The sequence below is a fragment of the Ylistrum balloti genome, unplaced genomic scaffold (assembly GCF_031769215.1).
Source record: "Ylistrum balloti isolate Yb309-2 unplaced genomic scaffold, AGI_CSIRO_Ybal_v1 Utg372024, whole genome shotgun sequence".
Taxonomy (NCBI): domain Eukaryota; kingdom Metazoa; phylum Mollusca; class Bivalvia; order Pectinida; family Pectinidae; genus Ylistrum; species Ylistrum balloti.
This window is the reverse complement of record NW_026782982.1, coordinates 1-22252: the sequence shown is the minus strand read 5'-3', so window position 1 is coordinate 22252 and position 22252 is coordinate 1. Positions and strand designations below refer to the sequence as shown.

General features: G+C 36.2%; 1 protein-coding gene across 1 annotated transcript; it reads right to left on the bottom strand.

Moving 5' to 3' along the window:
• Window positions 1–2471: 2471 nt before the first annotated feature.
• On the bottom strand, window positions 2472–21798 carry LOC132564167 (fibrocystin-L-like; the record flags this gene model as incomplete). Its single annotated transcript, XM_060228844.1, has 20 exons — window positions 2472–2650; window positions 3621–3768; window positions 4102–4283; window positions 4616–5009; window positions 6847–7218; window positions 10128–10423; window positions 11526–12062; window positions 12558–12803; window positions 13325–13557; window positions 13776–13938; window positions 14508–15209; window positions 15604–15837; window positions 16090–16257; window positions 16764–17012; window positions 17311–17577; window positions 18155–18409; window positions 19021–19186; window positions 19482–20977; window positions 21149–21529; window positions 21736–21798. Coding segments are annotated over 20 exons (6731 nt in total), but the record flags the coding sequence as incomplete, so codon positions are not given.
• Between the last annotated feature and the right edge of the window lie 454 nt (window positions 21799–22252).

Here is a 22252-nt window from a genome sequence, read left to right as displayed (position 1 = left end):
GTTTTAATATATGTTTCATCTTCGAATCTGTTTGACTTAAGCGTATATCATACAAGTTGCAAGTTTCACAAATGAATATAACAAATGAGTACTAGCTGCTGATAATGTATATGTTAGGCTCTGTCAATAAGGTACCTTTTTATCAGAAAACAAAACAAAAATGCTAATGGAAAATAAAATATATTAAATGAAAACAAAGCATTAAGTAAAAATATCTTTAAACCTTTATAGTACTCGATAATCTCCAAATCTTTGAGCCAGATCATAGTAAAAAATGAAAACCAAAGTTAAAAGAAAAAAAAAACTAGACTTTTTTACAGTCCCCAAATGATTGGCAAAACTTTATACCAAAGCAGGAGAGTTCATATTACGGGTATCACGATCTCACCAAATCATTACGTCAACAAACACCAGCCTGTTCATGGCAACTCGAGGTTTATTAAGAACTATAAAACAAGATATTAGAGAGAGATCTTGATGCCCACCACCTTCTGACCTTTATTTGTTCTTCAAAAGAAGCATATCCTCTATCTTGCTCAACGTAGAATGGAAAACTACGCATCAAGAGGAATTAACATTCATCAATTACTTCTCAAGAAATAAAATAACAAAGTTTCATTTCAAAATCCACGATGACTGCCTGTAAACCATTTTGCTTTCCTAAATAATCCGAAATTGAAAGGAAACAATGAGAGATCAAGAAGAACATAAACATAAAATTTGAGAAAAAAAAACTATTCAGCTCATAGCAAGAAAATGTGATAATTAACTTTAATTGCCAAATACAAGAAGGACATCAGTCAGCTATTTTGTTCTTCTGATCAGTCACAAAATACATATATAAAATATGGACGAGGCTAGCTCACTGGGGAAATCTTCCAAAATGGTCGACTGACGGGAGGTTTACTTTTTTGGTCAGTCCAAAAATAAAACGGGAACAACAAGGGATCCAGAGGTACTTATGAACTTATATCTGAAAAAAAATTCAGTACTTCTAAAAAAAGGCGGTAGCAAAAATTATATAGAAACGGATGAATATGGACAATTGTTCATCGTACACGAGAGACAAACATTTAAACAAAGATAACACTATTCATAGTATGCGCTTATTATCACTTTTCATAAGCCGTCAAATGTTGATATTTAACTTTATATAGTTAGATCCCGAATATACTACAAGCTTTTAGCATACAACATATTTACAGAAAGATAAGTAGCACATTATTTATGGGGAAAATGCATTTCAGAATAGAAGGTATATGTGATAAAAAAATCCATGCTGTTAATGTGAGATATTGCTGAATATTTCTTTCATTTTCAATGGAAGTGCTGTATATTTGAAATGATACATTTATCTGATTAATAGTACGTTAGGAATAAGAAAAACTATGTCTTTATATATCATAAAAAACACAAGTCAACAATATCGCTTTAGTGTACATATTAAGGAATATCTTGGTAAAAAGGTTATACAATACTTTCAATTTCCGAAATAGTCCATCATCTAACCAATATCCTACCTTTGTATTACATTGGTCTACTGGTTCCTACTATTAGATAATGTCTGGGAAATTACGATTCCATACTAATCTAGGATTATTTTGCTTCCACTCTCAATAATGTTTTTATAATGGACTATTGTAATATAACAAGATTTAGCCACATCATCTAATTGTATAATGCGTAAGAGTTTACATAAAATTCCATGGTGTTTGTCTTTCATTAGGACATCTAATAACCCAATTACGTAATATGTTAGAGAATATCAAATGCAATAAAAGTCATATAAAAACGTAGCTAACCACAATATAGAAAACATAGATGGGTATTGTACCTTGAAAAAAGAAAAGATGGACGGAATGTGAACTGTATATTGTGAATACAATAAAGAAAAGATGGACGGAATGTGTACTTTATATTGTAAATAAAATAAAGAAAAGATGGACGGACTTTACAATTAAGATATCGAAAAGATAAATAGATAATGTATTTGAAGAGAGTGCACGTAAAAGAACACGTAAGAAAAAAACTCATTAGAAATATGTCCAGAATTATTCCTTATTTCATCAACGTATTTTGTTTAAGTACATATATATATATATATTTATGTATTTATTTTGTGTGTGCATACCAAAGGCCACTTTAACGATGGTGATTATTTTTCTACAAATTATTACCTCCTGCAAATATGAAAAAAAATAAACATTTTTGAAAACAAAAAATCCATTAGTGGTAACAAACAGTACAATCCTTATTATATAGACATTTTCATTATAATCATTTTCCTCAACTGAACATAAACATTTCATATTATAGGTACTTCATGTCAAACAAAGAACATGATGTACAGAAGGTAATATCAATAAGTATGATAGCACACGAACAATAACGAAACACGATATCACAGATTTGCTATAAAAAGGTAGTAGAAACTACTTATGGGGGAATTTAGTTTCCGGTATCACGAAAGCCTAGTAGGGTAGGGGGCTTCTTTTCTGCGAGTTGTAACCCAGACTGTTGATGTTGGTAGCTGCAGGAGCTTGCGGTATCACCGAGGTCTTTTCACGGATGCTCATAAAGGATTTCTCTCGGAACAGGATATCCTCAATTGTCTGCGGTTGGTCCATGTAATTATGGTATTTGCTCAAATCTGAAATAATAGACACAGTGAAATTTCATATACTAAAATATTTTGGAAAAATCTGAATTCATTACCATTAATTGGAAAACCAAACATGGCCAAAAATACTGAAATACTTTGTTTAATTTTATAACTACAGAATAATAGTTTCCTTTATTTTATAACTACAGAATAATGGTTTGTTTTATTAAGTATCGACTAATTATTATCTTTTCAAATCGTCCATTACAGCCAATCGACTGGTCGTTCTGAACAGGTTTAATATTTTCAAAGATATCTTTCTTTAATATGTAATCAACTTGGTGTGCAGACTATCAAATAAATTCTTCTGGGTGACATTAAAATGTTTAGAACTGAAGTCGAAAAGTGTAATGTTCTGGTCGAATTTTCCGTTATACAGGACCGGGTAATGTTCCGATTAATAACATCGGAAGTTACGGATTTATAAACTTCGTCACTGAACTGATCTGTCAAGAGAACTGATGCTTAAAGAAAAGTGATTTTTGTTTTTTTTTTCTTTAAATGTTACCGTGTTGTTTTTGCCATCGCTCGTTAGTATGCTTAGATATGTCATTCTTTCGTTAGTAACAAAACACATCCCGATTATCTGATAACGGACGAAGTCGTATTTCAGCAAAATTTATTGTTACCTTGTGGGTTGTCTATAGCTATAACGGAAATCCCTGATTTAGTTGGAAACATATAATTACGTCAAATTATAAGAGGTGTTGAATGAGTATGAATTGTCTAGTTTAAGCATCACTGTACATTATTGTGGAAGTACAATGTGACAAAAGGGAACGACCAAAAAATATGATACAGAACATGTCGGACATCACCCATCTACAACAAAGACGATCTGGTACATTAGATTATAGAAAATAAACGTTAATTATTAATGTAGAATTCATTTCAATATAAATCATTGTGTTAGAAAGTCTTACATTGCTTTATGAAATATAACCGTTTCGATTCTCACCTCTTGTCTTGGTCTTTGGATGGACTTTGCACTTCCAGTAAACAATAGCTATGATGAGTACAGTTAGAAGAACGGATACAATAACAAGGGAGATAATCAGAGCCAGTTCAGTATTGCCAAGACCCGATTCAGGTGTAGTGGAGGTGGCCTGCAGGAGATAAACATAAGTGCACTATTTTGCATCTGTGTCATCACTGATAAGTGTTGGGTGATATTCTTTCCATATTGATTTCTATTGTGAATCATAAGTACTACACAGTCATGCCTGGACATTTTTGTCTACACAAAATGTTGCAATTGCAATTCTGTGTCAATTTAAATTTCAATTTTGCATTCTAAATAGCTTTGCAAAAATACCAACAATATTCAAGAAGAACAACACTCCTGGTATCTTGTATGAGAAGTAAAATAACAACCATGTGGAAAGCATATAGAGCGAGCATTATACATCACTGTTTATATAATGTATAATAATACTTACTATTGGTCCACAGAGGGAACCATAGTAGGATATTCCTCCCACCGTCAGGTACCCAGACAGTGTCAGCGATTGCGAGTTGAAAGTGAAGGTCGATCCGTTCTGTATCGACTCACACATGCCATACACTGTCGCGTTGATATTGGATATTCCCCCACTGACGGAAAATGACACAACAATGCTCCCTGTAACAGGAAAAACAAGCATCGATATAGATAACTTTAATTCATTATTTGATATTGAATCAAATATACAATGGTTCTGATGTCAAATTTATATATACTTCTCAGTAGTACACTGTGCACTAATTAATGATCCGTTTTAACTAGTTTTGTTTCCGAATCAATTCGTATCGATTTATTGTAATTTTTAAAATACTGATGTTGTTAGATAACTATAGAATGATTATCAGATTTAAAATTCGTGATTTTTATTTGTAATATCAAAACGTTTGGCAAGGTAACATATAATATTTGTATATATACTCTATCAGTCGCATGTTAAATATTCATCTTACCTGGGGTCACGGACACGGAGTTAAACAGGATCTCTTGGAATATCAAAATAAACTGAGATGTCACCATGGTACCGAACGCCTTATCATCAGTACCAACTACAGCGTTGTAATCAGCTGATTCAAATTTCATCACAATCACAGTCGTCTGTTCAACAGCAATGGTCGTCTGCACCTGTGTTCTCACAACTATCTGCAGCTCTTCGTAAAAGTCATAGCCAGCGGGTGTCGTGTAGATATGCAATCTCAACGTGTAGATACCAAGGGAGGTAAAGTTCAGTGAGTAGAAGTTAGCAGAACTTGAGGAAGTGGAAAATAACGTTAGATTTGATCCAATCATCTCGCCGGTGTGAACTTCTGGTTTGTTCAGTTCCACTGTCAATGTCCAGGTATGGCCCTGTTTTTACAGTGTAAGTTATAGGTTATTTCAGGAATTAATTCATAGGGACAAAACATATATCATTTAAGTCGTAAACGTTATGTATAACGGTTTGTAACGAGTAGTTTAAAGATGGGATGTGGGCAGGAAAATCGTTGTCTAATTACATCGAATATTCTGAAATTTTATGAAGAAGTAGTAAGATTGCTAGTATAATGTTAGGCTGTAAAGTCAATCATTTCATTCAAATACAATAATACATCAGGGAGAGTCAATTTATTCATTATCTGAAATACAACAAATAAGAAGAAAATAAATGTCCGATAGTATGAATCAATTTCTGAAATTGTGACCCTATCTTATATTCGCTGTTCTGATGGAAACAGTAATTTAGCGTAGGTTTATTACTGTAGCAGTCATTTACAAAACAAAAAAGGGTAAAAATCACATGTCAGCATTATCTTGATTCAAGCTGAAGAAAGGCAAGAACAAAAATAACAAAATAAATAACAACTCAATGAGAACAAAGCTACATTTTCCGAAAGGTCATGCGCATTTTAATACATCGATGGTACCAGCCAAGGAAATAAATGATAAAAAGTTGACAGCAACGAAACCAACGGACCTACTAAAAAGTATGAACCAAACACATGTAACTTCATATCGCACAATAAATTAGAATATATCTCTCATCATTATGTTTTATAAACAGCGACATTATAACAATACATACTTAATAAGAATTCATCAAGGGATTAAAAATACCGAAATTTTACATAATTCGTTGAATATGTTGATGACAAATTTGAACGCAGATTCTGCAGATTATTCTGAAATCTGCAATATTAGCATAATAATGAAAATATGTTATATGGAGTGTTCATATGTGTCCTTACTGTTAGTGAGAAAAGTCATTTACCTGCAATAATCACCACATGTTGATTCAATTTCTGAGGAAACTCATTCAGATGCAATAATTATCATATGTTAATTTAGTTTTGTAAGGAAAATCGTTTATCTGCAATAATTTTCATATACTAATTTTGTATTGTGAGTTAAATAATTCAGCTGTAATAATTATCGTACATTAATGTTTTGTGAAATAGATAATTTAGCTGCAATCATTATCAAGTGAACTTTGTTTTGTGTGTAAAATCATTTAGCTGCAATAACTATTATATGTTACTTTCGTTTTGTGAGGAAAATCGATTATATGCAGTAATTTTCATATATTAAATTTGTTTTTTGTGTAAAATAATTTAGCGGCAATAATTATCAGATGTTAATTCTGTTTTGTGATGAAAAGATCATTTAGCCGCATTAGCAATCATCCATACCGGGGAAAATGCATACATTAATATCGTGTAGAATAAAATCTTATATAGAAATGGAAGTTCATCGAGCGCCGATTGAAGCTCTAGACCTAGTGAACATGAGCGAGAACTTTTGTCTAAACATCAGACATTGACGCAAGAGAGGACTCTTTCTGATTTTGAAAGATATGGAGCCTTAGGGTTTTCATGAATTTGTTTTAATTATTCCAGATTTTACTTTACATAGGCATAATTTTGCACAAACGAAATTGGCACGAATTTCAATTTCGCGTATCCGGCATAGAACACAAGCCAATATCACAACGTCGCAACAACAATCGTTTACTCGCTGGAAAGTGCCAAAATATCCATTCGTCATGTATTAACAGTTAACCAACATGTATGTCATATTTATTTTAATGTACTTTCATCAAGAGAATTTTACTACGATATATAAGCTTTTCCTGGCACTGTGAGATTACTCTAAACATGGAGCGGAAGAACTATAATGAAAGATTTCAATAATTGTTAACAAGACTTACCCTCCAGGCAATATCCGGGATAAGTTCTGAGGTTAGTCCATCACGAAGCTCTACACGGAGTGCAAAGTTATCGTTTTCAATTGGGGAAGTGGTCATTGATGCAACAGAGGCTGTGATTGGTCGACCAGTAACAGTCAGTGGATCAGAGGCGATGGTAAAGTTTGAATCAGATGGGGAGGTCAGGTTGAAGTCAATATAAAAGTCACTGCCAAGTTGTGTAATAAGCAGATCGGTGAAGTTGGCCCAGCCATTGACAAACTCGACGGTAAGATTACCGGTAAGGCTAGCGGACGGGTTGGATCCACCGAGACGCAAGGACGCAGTGATTTGCCAGGGCTGGGAGTCTGTCCCTAGATTTGTTATCGGCTGGCCCTGTATAAAATCATTAAACAATATTGAGATAAAAAAGGGTTGCTATTGTTATGAAATAACTATGTATATAACAGGCAACATAACTTATTATATGGTTGTACCGCTGGTTGTTAAAGGATTTTTTTCCTATGATGTCGAGTCATTAGTTTCGGAGTGAAAAGGGGGTACTTACGCACGTACATATGACGCGTGTGTTCAGTTCCATACAATTTGCCGATGTACCGGCCATAAACAAACCAATATGCCGATAACCAGGTTTGCTTAATACAAGTCAGCAGTAAAATCAGATAAACTTGAAGAAATTCTAATGTTTACGTTCATGTTTATGAATATGGATATTTATACGAGCACGAAAGTGTTATGAGTATTTTAATGCACAAGTCCAGATTTTGATATTTCCTTTTACATTGAATTTTCAGGGTGCAAGAATGTTTACTTTGCAGTTATGATATTATGTTTGAGACAGAGAGCAATACATAGTAAAATATATATGATTTATATCACTATATATACAGTTTGTGGCAGATGCTTTTAGTATGTGTTGGCACTAACATAAGATGCTGCTTTACAATTCAAATCAGTGCTCCCTAAACATATTCCGTTTTGTTAACATTGTATGTAGGACAGATTTATGAAAAGAAATAAACAGTATTTAACACATGTATTTGATTATATACTCAACAAGAAAAAGAAACGCACAATTAAATTATGCAATTAAAAGCTTGTGGTATTTTTGGGAATTTCTACAAAATTTCATATGAATGTGAAGTGACAAGTGTACTCTTTACGATACTGTAGAGGAAAAACATGTGTGACGTCACTCGAGTCGTCAGTAGTTACTTAAAGTGTGATACCTGCGAAAAGAAAATGACACTTCAGTATCAAGTGTGGGCACCTCTTGCACGAGTTTCTGCATTGATTATCCTATGCATTGAATTCATGAGAATATTAATGCGCCTTAAGGGAATGTTGTTCCAATCTTATGTTAATGTTGCGATCAACTGGGCGCGGTTAGTTGGGGTTGTGGTATGTTCCTAATACGCCTGTCCAGCTCATTCCACATATACTCAATAAAAGACATATCGGAGCTATATGGAGACCAATCCAGAGGCTGAACGTTGTTAGCCGTGAGAAAATCACGACAGACTCCGGTAACATGCGGTCGAGCATTTCCTTGCTGGAAATGTGTGTTGTAATGTCTGAGAAGTGGAAGGACATGTGGTTTGAGTATGGAGGATCTACCCCAGTATCAAACGGACTTGCGTCTTGGATCCAGGACCACTAATTGGGGGGGAGGGGGGTGGGGTGGGGGGGGGGGGGGGGGTGTTACTTCATGGGAGATGCCTTTCCGAACCATTACAGAAGCCCCACCGAATTTATCGAGTTCAACCACGCATGCGTCGATATACCCTTTTTCTTCTGTCTGACCAATACAGACAGAATCTAGACTCATCGGTTATCATCACACAACAGCACCGACGCATCTGAAACCTATTCGTGCCATTTTTACGCATCCAGTCAAGACACACTTGCCGCCTACATGTTGTCACAGGTGGCCTGACAAAAGGTTGGCGCGCGATGATTCTCTCGGCACGCAAGCGGTTCCTGGCAGTTTGAGTACTTACGGGTCTGCCATGAGTACCTGAAGTATGAGACGCAGTCTCTACACCAGTCTGGAATCTGTTGCGCAAGTGCGACAATCATATCGCCCTGTCTTGTCGCGTTGTCGTTATACACAGACGACCGCTCCTGGGAAGATCGGAAACTAAGCTAGTAGCATTGAAACGTGTATAGAGACGGTTAATTGTACACGGGGCAACGCTAAACTGCCGTTCGGCAGCAGTTTGGTTATACCGATCCGTCAACATCGCAATTGCTCTACTCCTCTAAATTTGCGTTGAGCATGGCATTTCGATTAATGGTGAAATCAAAAAGCCAACGTGAAAAATTAATGTGGCTGAACTAAGAGATTTGGACTCAGGAAGCTCACAAAGTTAGACAATGACATTGTCACGCTTGACTGATCTTAGGGTAGACTTTCGATAAGGGAGATCATTCTTGATGTAATACCTAGCAAAATATTCCATAAATTCCTTACAACTAAGACATATTGCAGGGGTGAACTTTGAACGTTTCTTATATATATTATTCTTATTATATATTAAAAAAAGTTAAAATGTATTGCAATTATAACCTGCATTTAGATTCAATGTCGTTTTGAACAGAGACGTCCTTCTGTTCATCCCTTTCCCACCACTCTAACTACTATGAAAACAATCAGTCTAATTTGGTCTTGAAATGCATTACTTAAATCGTTATTGAGAGCAAATATTGATATATGATAAGAGCCACATTCAACACTGTAAATGATTCTAGTAAAAAGTAGCAATTAATTGTAGTTATTCTAAATCTAGACCACCAATCAACTTGGGCAAGGTCATTCATGTAACTACAAACAGCAGTGTCCGGTTGCTGCTTCCCCTTAAAAAAAATTGATAAAAAGGATAGAAATAAGAAAGAATAGAATAGCATATTCGCTAGACATAGCTAGGGGGTGGGGGTGGGGCCAGATTCCACGATCGTCTGAGTGCCAACAGAGAGGGGATATCACGGACTTTATAATACATCATTCCATCATTTAAGATTAAATCATGACATTATGGAAAATCGTAACTAAAAGTTCTTAACAAGTAATGTATATCAATTCAATGATTCAACTTTTCAACTGTGTAATAGTAACAGTGAGTAACGTAAGATCCCATCTACTGCCCAAGGAAAGACGATAGTTTGGAAGTTGGACTGTAGTCAAAATAATTTGAGTACTATGTTGAGAAACAAAATGTGAACTATGTAACTTGTTCCAGAAATCAAACAAAAACGCATTTAAGGGTGGTCAATTTCAAACAAACCTGTGCATCAAGAACTTGTATCTTAGGCTGGGTTCTGAACACAACTCCTTCGTGTAGTGGTTCGGGTGCTGGGTTAAAGCGCATGCTTGTTGCCTCGACTATGACAACGTATGGCGAGTCGGTTGTGGTATCGTTCCACTCTTGGGTTCCCGGAGACGGAAGTGGTTCTACTACAGCCACTCTTGTTACTGTCGTGTTGAGGACGTCACTTATGTTTCCAAGTTGAATCTCGTTAATCAACGTATTGGAAATATTCTGAAGCTGTTCTGAGGACAATTCACTGGTGTCGTTAATGTCTAAAGAAAAATGAAATTTTCGCCAGTGCACCAAACCATCATTGTAATGTTATAGTCCATATATAAAATATCTTACATGAGTGCACATTTGAAATGGGAACATATGCAACGAGACAAATACTCTTTTTCATAAAATTGAAGTAGATATGAAAATTCTGTGGTGAGTTTCTTAGATCACATCAAATGAAAACAAATTCATTTTGTTTTTTATCATAGGATGAATTTTCGATTAAGCACGGTAGCAAATAGACATATTTTGTAAACGTGTTGAAACCAAAATGGACAACTCTCCATCAAGCTGTATGCGTTATGAATTTTATGAAATTTCCCAATTGCAAGTCTACCAATTTTTTGAACTGCAGCATCCACAGCCTAAAATATAATTATGGTGTTTTTTTTTAATTTTTATTCGATATTCCTTAACCTGTTCCCAGTATCATGATTTTCGATCACGACAAACTCGTATCAAAGGATTTCAGAAACAAGAGGTTGATGAAAAATATTGGGAACTTTGATAGTCGTCTTAGCGATCTCTCATTGAGAAATATTATATTTCTTTCCGCGATATGAAGCTGGACGTATTTGTTGCCCGCTATTTTGCTTGTTGGTTCCGTTATTTATGCGTGTGCTCATTTGAGAACGTGATATAACTTACTTGAATATTAATTCATTTATAGCAAGTTACAACTACTCGCTGATTTGGCCGGGCATTATTCTTAATACTTTGCCAAGGCAAATGAGAATCGAGATGTTTGTTTTACATGTAAGACAAAAGTTTGCGCAGGTGAAAATATCTGACCAGCTTTAATGCTGCCCCATTTCTAGGTCACGTGATTGATGGAAAGGAACAGTAATTTCGTTATACAATATATATATTTCACGGTAAGATAGACGAAAGTTAAATACTTGACAAAATGATAAATAAAATCTTTCGATGAGAATGTCTTTTACTTAATCATTTTATGAAGTGCAATATTTCTACCCAAACGCTTAAACATAAAGACAAAGTTAAATCTAACTGTTAACTAATGTACATGCATATCTATTTTTACATAAATACACAAAAATAAACACATATGTTTTGATCGATTTGAAGACTTACTGGACTGAGGGTTATCGGAAATCTCCACGACAGCTTCATCATACGTCACAGACCTCTTGCGCCTTCCTGTTGGAGTTGTCTCCCTTACTACCTTTACGAGTCTGACCTTGTTTGGAGGGAGGTCGAAGAATGCTGCAAGGTGCTGTATCAATTGAGGACCAAAGAAATCATCGATTGTCGTGGCCGGAAATTGGAAGGAAATGATAACTGAAGGATCCGTTCTGACCTCAACTGCTTTTTTCCCTCTGATAGTGAAATGGAGAAGTCCAGAGTCACGGTCGTAGTAATTCTGACCAGACGTGTCTGTGATATTTGGCATGAATTCTTCAGGATACGTGGGCGGGTCTAGTATGTAAGCACCGTTCACTGTTCTACCATTTTTCGGAGCAACTAAATTTCCATCGACATAGAGATCGCGCCTATTAGGCTGAGAATACCAGACTGCAAGCTTGATTGATTCTGTATCGTCGGAGTTCAGCAGGAAATATCGAATATGTTGGGGCGATGTTCCAGTAAAGTGAATGAGGTATTCTTTTTCTGTAAGTAAAAAAACACAAAAAACTGTATTCTGACCTGGTTTCTAATTTTTTATTTTTTACTAAAAATCTAACATTTATAAATAACATATTTCTAAAGGGAGACAAAATGCACCAAACAGCCTTATATCTACCCAATTAAGAGACATAAGGCAGTATTGCCTATACATGTGTATCTCACGGATGTAATGTTCGTAGGCTTTAAAAATATCATTAAATACAAATTACATCACTTATCACACTTCCATTTTTCCTCGTTGCAAGGGCAGCAAAGGAAATACTAAGTAATTGACTGAATACTATTCTTAACTCATATTCAATCAGGGCGAAGTGATAACAGGAGGAGACTCCTGGAAAGTGACAAGAAAAATAAGACAAAGGAGAATAAGACCCGACGTTCCGGAAGAGTGAGCATATTCTGCTTCAGCACCAACATCCACCACGTAAGTTAGAATAACGACAAAATATTTGATAGATGAAATGCTAAAATCTATACCTGTAGCCACCATGGCCATAAAGGTTGAAACTCGTTTACGACAGGTGTAGCCGCTACACCATCCATGATCCTGGGGGCCATTGATGAGATCAAGATACCCGTCTCCCAGAATAGCAACAGGTGATACTCGGCGGGTCTCAGTGTCCGAATCCATACTTTCGATGATAAGAATCTTGTAGTTGAGGTTGTGACACTCATAAGCCTGCCATGTCGAGTGTAAAACACAGTTGCTGTTGCGGATGATACCTATGATAATATCGGATACAGAAAAATCATTGTTATAATGAAATAATTAACTAATTTAATCACTGCTCTACATGTAATGTTAGTATTGAGCTTGAATCACTTGGATCCGAAACATGTCATCAACTTGATGCACGAATAAATTTGCGAAGGAGCTGTTTGTTTTATCTTCACTCTCGACCTACATTCTACACTTTGTTGGTGAGGACTCTGTACATTTCTGCATCCACGGCAGTTCCAGGAAGAATTTACCGAATTTCATCGACTGTGTGACGTTGTGCCTCCACCACCCCCGGTTTTAATCTACGATATTGTTCGGATTGATTTAAACATGTACAGCTGCCGACATAGACCTTATAACAGGACGTTGTCTTATCTGCTTTGGAGGTAACCAACCATCGACTGAGGAGAAATGTTTAGATTTGTTAAAATACTTTATATTACATTATAATTTAAAGTTATTTTGATGCAACTGCGCATAGATTTATTTGGTGTTTATATTCTGTTGAATATCAGTTACTTACCTTTGTTAGGTGCTATATTATTGACCGGTATGCGCGTTCCATCTTGTTCAGTTAGCATTGTTTTTGGAATTCTGTAATCACCAAGACCTCTGCGTGGATCACCATCCCACTGCCATTCCGATTCTGAAATAACTGCTCCAACACTTCCAAGGAAGGTACCGTCCTGGTCAGTAAACAAATCCTTTTTCAGACCATCACAGTCCATATCCACACAATCGGCACTGTTAATTTTTCTGAAGACGAATGAAGTAAAAAGAATTATTCTTTTATTTGTTTTTCCCTTTAGAGTGCATATTAACCGAACATACACATTCATGCGACAATAGACATTTTATTAGCGACATACTATGCTACTAGCAATCTCAATAGTTAGATACATCTTTGATTTGAATAGTTAGAGGACGAAATCTAAGACACTAAGGAAAATCTTTTGATAAATAACATTTCTTACCCCACATTTGGCCTGTGATAGAATATTTTGTTATTTGTTGCTACATCAGTGGTAAATGCGTTCTTCGATTCAATCGGATGTTGGCCATCGTCGCCTTTCGCATTCGTGGTTACAGCGAAGTCGTTCCTGCCACAAGTTGTTTTGAAATGAGCAAATGATACACCTGTTCAAAAATAAGAATAGACACTATACGTCAAGCAGAAACCTATTTTAAGAGGCAGCTGATTGTTTCGTCTAAAGTAAATACTGCACACAACTAGATTTTAGGATATTCCTTGTGATGCCAGATGTGATATACCTGCAAATTTTGATATTGAGATACCCTTGTGTATAACGTATGTAAGTAACATATTAAATTTATTCTATGATGTATGGAAATTGCACATTTTGCACCAGCTGCTTCGTCCATGATCAACACATAGATGATTAACTGGCTAACATTAGCTTTATATGGAGCTAAATATCTCACTTTACAGCGTAAGATGAATTCTCGCAGAATTGTTGTGTGTTACGTAAAGTAGACCCGCAAAAATAATCAAACTGCATCATACAGCTGTTTCGTCCTTCTAGGACTTGTCTGTGATACTATGAATCTGAAATTAGAAGCCTAGGAGGCGACTATGGAATATCCGAAGTGATTGAATGATATGTCAGAACCTCAATGGGACTGTGTACAAACCCCATAATTAAATAGATTTCATTTATATTCCTTTATGTACGAAAATCACTTACCGTCAAGTTTCATTACTCCGAACAAAGAAGAGTAAGACATGGTCCCATAATGTGGCTTCATTGGCATATTATTGGATGATTGGAAGAAATTAGTAAACCCAACGCCGATGTGACTACCATCTGTGTTCCACGTGCGACCTTGGCTGCTAAATTGAACATTTTCATCAGATTTCAATGCGTCAGATGTGCAATCAAAAGAAGTTGTCGCACCAACTATTGTCGAATCTTTGATTAAGACATACTTATCAGCAGTTTCATGCCCCACAGCTGATGGGCCAACAATAAACGGTGCAGTACCCACAGTGTTTTCAACTAGGACAACGTCTTTTATTTCCGCACTTGGACTGTTCTCATAAAAAATACCACCGTCTCGAGATTTCCAAACTGTGAAATTTGAAATTTGAACACATGAAACTGTTAACTTGTCTTCGGGAAATATCCCGAATCCCATTAGGGAACTGTGAGCCAGATTACTTCCATAACCAACAGCACCGCATTCAATGGCCCCTAACCTGTAGGCAACCCTTTCAGCTCCCGCTACAACATTATCCTCAATTATAATAGCCTTGGCATCTGGAGCTTGAATTCCACCATTGTAGCGGAAGTTGAATGGTTCTTGACGGTCTTGGTACGCTCCTTCCCATACAACAAGTGTTACCAGGTTTCGGCGCAGTCGTGTATCATCAGAAGACGTTTCAATACCTAAACCCATCAAATAAGGGTTAAACACGGTGCATACAATAACATCTACGAATGAACAGCACTTTTCAAAAAAAATAAATTTCGAAACCGAAAAGGTATCATGCACAATAGCGATATATCAAAGGGGTATTTTACACAGTATTATTTTTTTCTGACTGAACTCCAATGTTCTACATGTGGGCTTATTTCGACCAATTTTGCTTCTCTAAACTGATATTAAAGAAACTAAAATGCTGACAATACTTTTATAATCAAAAGAAAGATTAAAAAACGTACATGTCATTGTAAACTTACGTATCCCTTTAAACTAGCTGCGGCATTAATGTATCATAAAGGAAGTGAATGTTGGAACAAAGAAATGATATATGTGAAAACGTATATTCTCGTTACTTACCCCACCAGATTGCATGATGAACGACGTTATCTTCTATTGGCAAACCATGCGTTCCGAAAACACCAATAGCCGGAGAAAACCCGTTGTGGAAGGCGCATTTGTTTATGTATGAAGGTTTAATATTGCTGACTGTTCCACCATCAAGGAATGTCAATGAAAATCGTGCATCGTAGAATTCGGTGTAGCTTTCCTGTCCCGTGTGGAAAAACTCCACATTGCTCAAGCGAGCATAACCTTGGAATACAAACATAAAAACCGTTATGGAAAAACACATTCTGATTTGAAATCTGAAATTCTAACTTCAAAATTATTACTTTTTACGTTTTAATATTTCTATTCCACGTGATCACAATAATGCTGAACATCGTCGTTTCAGTTTATCATTCAATACGAAATTAAATTTGACTCGAGATGAATATGTAGCCTTACTACTCAAAATCATTTATATGTTGCACTTTATTTCATTTATCAAATGGCGTCATTCACCAATATACTGGCTGCTTCCTTTTTGTGCTGTTCCTACTAACGTCCGGGCACCAAATGATTCCTTAAACATTCTAGAATAGTCCTCGCCGACGACTTTGACATTTCTTGAGAGAAGTCCAACCTCGGCTCCAAGACTGATGGTTTTTCCATTTATTGTCTCCGAATGGACTAGAAAATACACAAAATCCAATATCTACATCCTCTATTCTTATTTCATTAACATTGGCAAAAAATGTCTTCTCTAATTCTAAATTACAATTTTAATTAAAATACCAAAACTTTCAATAATGTAATATAGTCCCACCAAATTTATTAATTAACTGCAATTTTCCTTTTCTTTTGTTATTATTTCTTTCCACCTGTAAAATAACTTATTTCCAATGGGCTCAAGTTTTAAAGATCATTAGCATTCGATTTCGTGGATAAATTAACTCCATATATGCATTTATATTAATTTCATTTCATGAAAGTAAAACTTACAGTACCCACGAATCCAACGAAAATAAAGCCTCGCCCATAATAATGATTTTGAATTTAAGAATTTAAGAGAAGTATCATTCTCAATCTTTTCGACTGACAAGAATTATCTGTTTTAAGGAATGCGGAAAGCATAAAAAATCATGTCAGATAATACTTCAATGATGGTGAAGGCTGGGATTTTCGTACATACATACCAACATGTTTGTACAGTAACGAGCTGTTAAGGGTAAGCGTCAGTCCATCAGTAGATACTCCAGTGATCCTGAATGTCTCTGTTTCCCACATATCATAACTTGTTGTCGCTAGAACAATGTCGCTACCCGCAGTCCAGTTGACAGCCTGTGCTAAAGAGATTGTGGATGCCCCGGCGTTCGCTGTCGAAGCTAACCGTGTCCATGACACCCCAACATCGATCCCGTGAAGGTCAAGGCCTCCAAATACACCTGTTTGTAATTTTTACATACAAAGCATTGTAATTGTAGGAATAAATATGGTGACACCTGCCCCAAACGGCATTGTCTGGTATACAGTTTATAACATGAACAGGTATCTGATTGTTAATGCTTGTAAAAATGTTACCATTTTTCATTATAATTTTTGACTTTCTTATTGTTGAACATATTAATTTGTCATCATTTAAAAAGACTAGAATAATTGCAAACCAGTTTTCATTCATTACCATTATCTATAACAGACGGCAACACTACTTAGTATACATACACGTGACTGAACAACACATACCAATTGCCTTCGCCCCCACAGTTGGAGAATTGGTGAGATCTGTGTACTCGTCACTATCCCAGCTGCCTCTAAGGATGACTTGAGAGTTACCGAGGTAGGGAGCATCCGGCCATCCTATTATAAGTCGCCCTCCCAGAATGATGATGTGGGTGGCATTGAGGTCAATGTCACGGTAAGGAGCTGACGTGCCGTGATCAAACTCCAAGACGCCATACAGGATTAACTTATTGAGTGAGGGAATAGCCATGTCTGCTACCATCCACACCTCTGATGATTCAAATTCAGTTCGAAATTACATTTTGCTTACTATTTAAAACATTGTCATGAATCAATGACGCAAAGTGATCAACTTGGTCATTCTGGTAGCATAACAAAAAAAACAAAACAAAAACAAAAACAAAACAAACCAACAAACAAACAAGCAAGCAAACTTTTTGATTACTTCTTAATGAGTATGAGTAATTAAATTAACATAACCTTTGACTTATGTCAGAGCAATGTAATAGTATAATCAATGTTTGTAATATAATTGTCGGCTAAAGACTCGGTTAAGATCAAATTCTATTGATGTGGCTAGTAGTCAAAATAAAATATACAGCTGTATATATAATCAATCATCTACTTAGGAAAAGGCCACTTCATAGTATCATGTGTTTCATCATCGTATCGATGGAACAAACAACAAACAATATTTAAGCTGATTCAAAGCAATAAAGGAAATGACATAACTTCACACATCAAAACAAGGAGGGGATAATAAGACCAGGTCTTCTTAAAGAGTAAGCGTCTTCGGCTTCAAGTAAGACGTAAATCTTGTAACGCCCAAATCAGGGACAATAATTACCTTGTGGAATAGTCAGGTCAGTATTGGCTACTGGAAGTGTATTGTTAAGCCAAGTCCAAGAGTTTGCCTCTGACCAATACACGAAATCCGATGGTCGCTGAGTGACAGGGGGTACTGTGTTAGGATCCGGTGGTGGTGTACAGTTGGCGTAGAAACATTTGAAGGCCTGAAAATCGAATGATATACTGGCGATACCGGTTGGCAAAGCGGGAGAACCACGCTTTTTCCTACCGCTCGCTCCTCCGCTTCCTTTTACTGAAAGAGTAAACACAGATATAAGACGAAAGGGATTGATAGGAAATCAAGTGATCTGATAGTCGTGTTAGCATTCACAATAACCCACACACAATTATAGTGTGATTGAAAAGCATCTCATACAAGAAAAGAACCATAATAGAATTATGTAATTACTTTGTAACATACACGTAATGATCGAGTATTTTTCATTTTTTTTTTTTTCATTTCATTCCTCTTTCTATTTTATTTTCTTCCGTGATCTATTACATCGTTAGAAAGATATTTACTAAAGCACTAAAACACAATTGATGTTCAATACCATTACGGATTAATGACACTCAGTATAGACAGGTTTAATCCGAGACAGAAAATCAATGTGCATGGATTACACTTATTGTTGCTTTTTGTTGTCAATTCCATAAAGCTTTGTTGTATACAAATGCACTTCTTATCTGATTCAATTACGTTTTAGACAGATTGTTCTTTATCAAATATGTTCACAATTCAATATTCAAGAAGAAATTCCCGTTTTTTTCATAAACCATAAATGCGCTAAGCTATTGTCATTGTGTTTACATTTCATGTGGTCGGGTAAGTAATATGGAATATTCCGAGATTTGTACACGAACCAAGAATTGTGATTTCGTTGGTATAATGATCGTATGTCCAGTCCCCGTTTACATGAACGCTAGGATCCAGAGTCACATCAGATGACTCGACAAATCCACGGGCGTCACTCTTTAGTCTGTCTGGTTTCTTGTTTACTTTTTGACGCAGATAAATATAGTCATTGTTCTATAAGATAAATAATAACAATAATTGAGTTAGATTTATGCCAAGATGGGTTTTATTTCCTTGTTGAAAGGGATATTAAATTCACAATAACATTTATGTTTGTTCAATACTTTTCGTTTCAATTATAACAGCGGCTTTTTCATTATAATTAAATAATTATTAGTTTTCATATTCTTAAATTAAACCTGAACGTAAAACATGATGTTAGAATTATCGGCTGTGAATACAAACTATAAATGTTATCGTTACTTTATGTATGTCTTTGCATCGGGTGAAAAAAGAAAAAACTACTTACCTCGAAATGGTAAAGTGTGCCAGAGAAACTGAGATTCGTTTGGATTGCAGCGTCAACAAAAGTAAGAGAATAGGTCTCGTTACTAACGAGTAATACTACCCAGCCGCCCTTGTGAGTGATTCGTTTTTCACGATACTCGCCGAGGGATGATCCGTACTGATTTGTCAAATTAGTTTGCTTGAATTCTAAAGAAGCAGGCAAAATGTTATTAAAACCAAACCTGTGGAACTTGACAGAAGAAGGACATACACTTGCGGGTATGCTGTTATTGAAATCGGAGAATGCAGTACAACTGGGTGGGAGTGTTCCAGTACTTGGTACGACTTTACAATTTACACTGTTGCACAAAGTGCCATCAAGATCATGTAGAACGCCCTCGAATAACCATTCATATCGGCCACGATTGGGAGAATTTGTCCAGGTCAGACCTGATGTTTTGTAATAGTACCCACCACATTGGTCACCACATGTACCGTCTATTCTTGTCCAGGTAAAGGCGGAACAGCTCGATTTATCAAAATTGACAAATTCAACATTTGTTACCCCAAACATGAATCCGTATGGAAGCACAATAGCTCCATTAGTACAGACAGAATTAGGTGAAAATGACGCGTAACCAACAATTAGGGAGTCCTTGATAGCAGCTTCATTTGACGGATTTGAAGAATCTTCACCTTCCACAATAAGTTTGCCTTCAAATCCAGCCTTTTTGTTTGCTACTGCACGGATTTTACTGAACTGGAGGGCGCCGGTGTTCACAGTCTCTACGCCTTTTTCGTTATTCCAAGCATCGAATGTATCAAAATTTACGGGTTGTGGCACAGAAGATCCACAAATACCGTCTACTCTAGGTGTGTATGTAGGAAAGATCCAAAGACCAAACCAACCAAATGAGTGAGCACTATTGTTGAAGAATGTACCCAACGTGATCAGTTTGGGACAGACAGAGCGGGTAAATGATGGCCCTTCCGGATGGTCATGCATGCGGTACCAGAATCCAAAGTGAGATCCACCGGCAGCGTGGTTGTGCTGGAGTGTATTGTTCGGATTTGTAATCCAGAAGGATGCTGGAGTGACATCATCGTTAAGTAGACTTGAACTCTCCCGTACGAACACAGCTAGGTTGTACTGGATAATGTTACCAGTCTCAATGCCGTCCTCGAAGAAGAAGGCACCTCCCATAACGTTATAGATAACAACGTGTTCAACAAGCAGATTTTTTGTACCATGTATATTCACGGCACGGTTGAACGTTTCATGGATGCCCAGTCCACGGACGTAACAGTGTGACATGTCGCCATTGAGATGGAAATGCACAGGATAGCGTCCCAGTCTAAAGGCCTGACCCATGTGGAATAATTCTACATATTGTAAACGGCCAGTAGATCTATGTGTGTCGTACTCGGGGGCATGAATCATTATTTGGCCGCCAAATTGATCGCTTCCCATTTCTTCGCCAAAACGTCCTTGAAAACATGTCTGGGTGGCAAACTCACCTGTAGACCAGATACATGGTATGCTTTAGTATTATTTTTCCCAATAATTGTGAAGTATGAACAATAATATTTTCATAAAAAATATACAGTCGTTAGTATATGCATTGCCTTAATCAAACTAGATTTACAATACGCCTATATAAGGTCATTCCTAATATGAAAAACGCTTACCAGTATCAAAGCCGTCAGGACATGCTTCAATTTTCTCAATCCACTGCGCGTCACTTGTGCCCTGAACTTTAACATTATGTGTTAAGAGACCGACTTCAGCTGCAAAATCCATGGTGGCTGCATTAGCGCTGGTTCCAAAACTTTCAGTGACGGCAATGTGCTCGTTTGCGAGATTAGAGTCTAAGGTCAAGGTCTTTAGGTCTCCGGCTATCGCTGTGATGGTTTTGAGTTCGTTCTGAGACTGTGACTTCATGTCGCCCGTTGTGGCAATAATGATCTGATCTCCTACATTCCAATTAACAGCTTGGTCGAGTTTAATAACGTTTGTACCTGCAGCAGCTGTTTGTGAAAGTTTCGTCCAGGTAACTGGTGTCGGTATACCTAAAATACGCATTAACATCATCTAAACAAGTGTTCGATTCATAACTAAGTGTATGCTATAATATATTTTACGCTATTTTGCAATAATTTAAGTATGACTTTTGTCTGTTTTCACCTACATCACATCACACTGTTTCAAAGATATAACAGAGAATGGAACAGAAGGAAGCAAATTAACATAATGAGAAAACAAAACAGTATTGTACCATGCAGGTCCAATGTGTCCTTTACATGTATTCGAGTGGAAAGCCATTTTATCCAAAAGTAAACTATTTAGTATATACAGCATCAACACGAAACTCCACTGCACAACTTCTGCCAGGCCTACACTATTTAATGTCGGCAATTTATGAAACTGTTACGATGGTTTCCCACGTAACTACCGCTGAATACGTAGGTTTAAAGCTATTATGCATTACAATTGACAAAGTCATAGCCCTAGCCATTGTTTTATAAAAAAATCCATTAAAGATATACATCATAAGTATAAAATCATTAGTACGTCTGTGTCTATAATGCATCTAAATATATACGATCAAATTTTATTATATAGTAAATATATAGAGATACCTTGCAGCATGGTATCCTATAAACATGTCTTAATCACACTTCCAGATATCGCACAACTTATCGGTACATTATTCTACTTAATAAATGAAGAGTTTCTTTAAAGATACCTGAAACAGTCCTCCGTTTGTGACTAAAACAATTTCTGAATTTAAT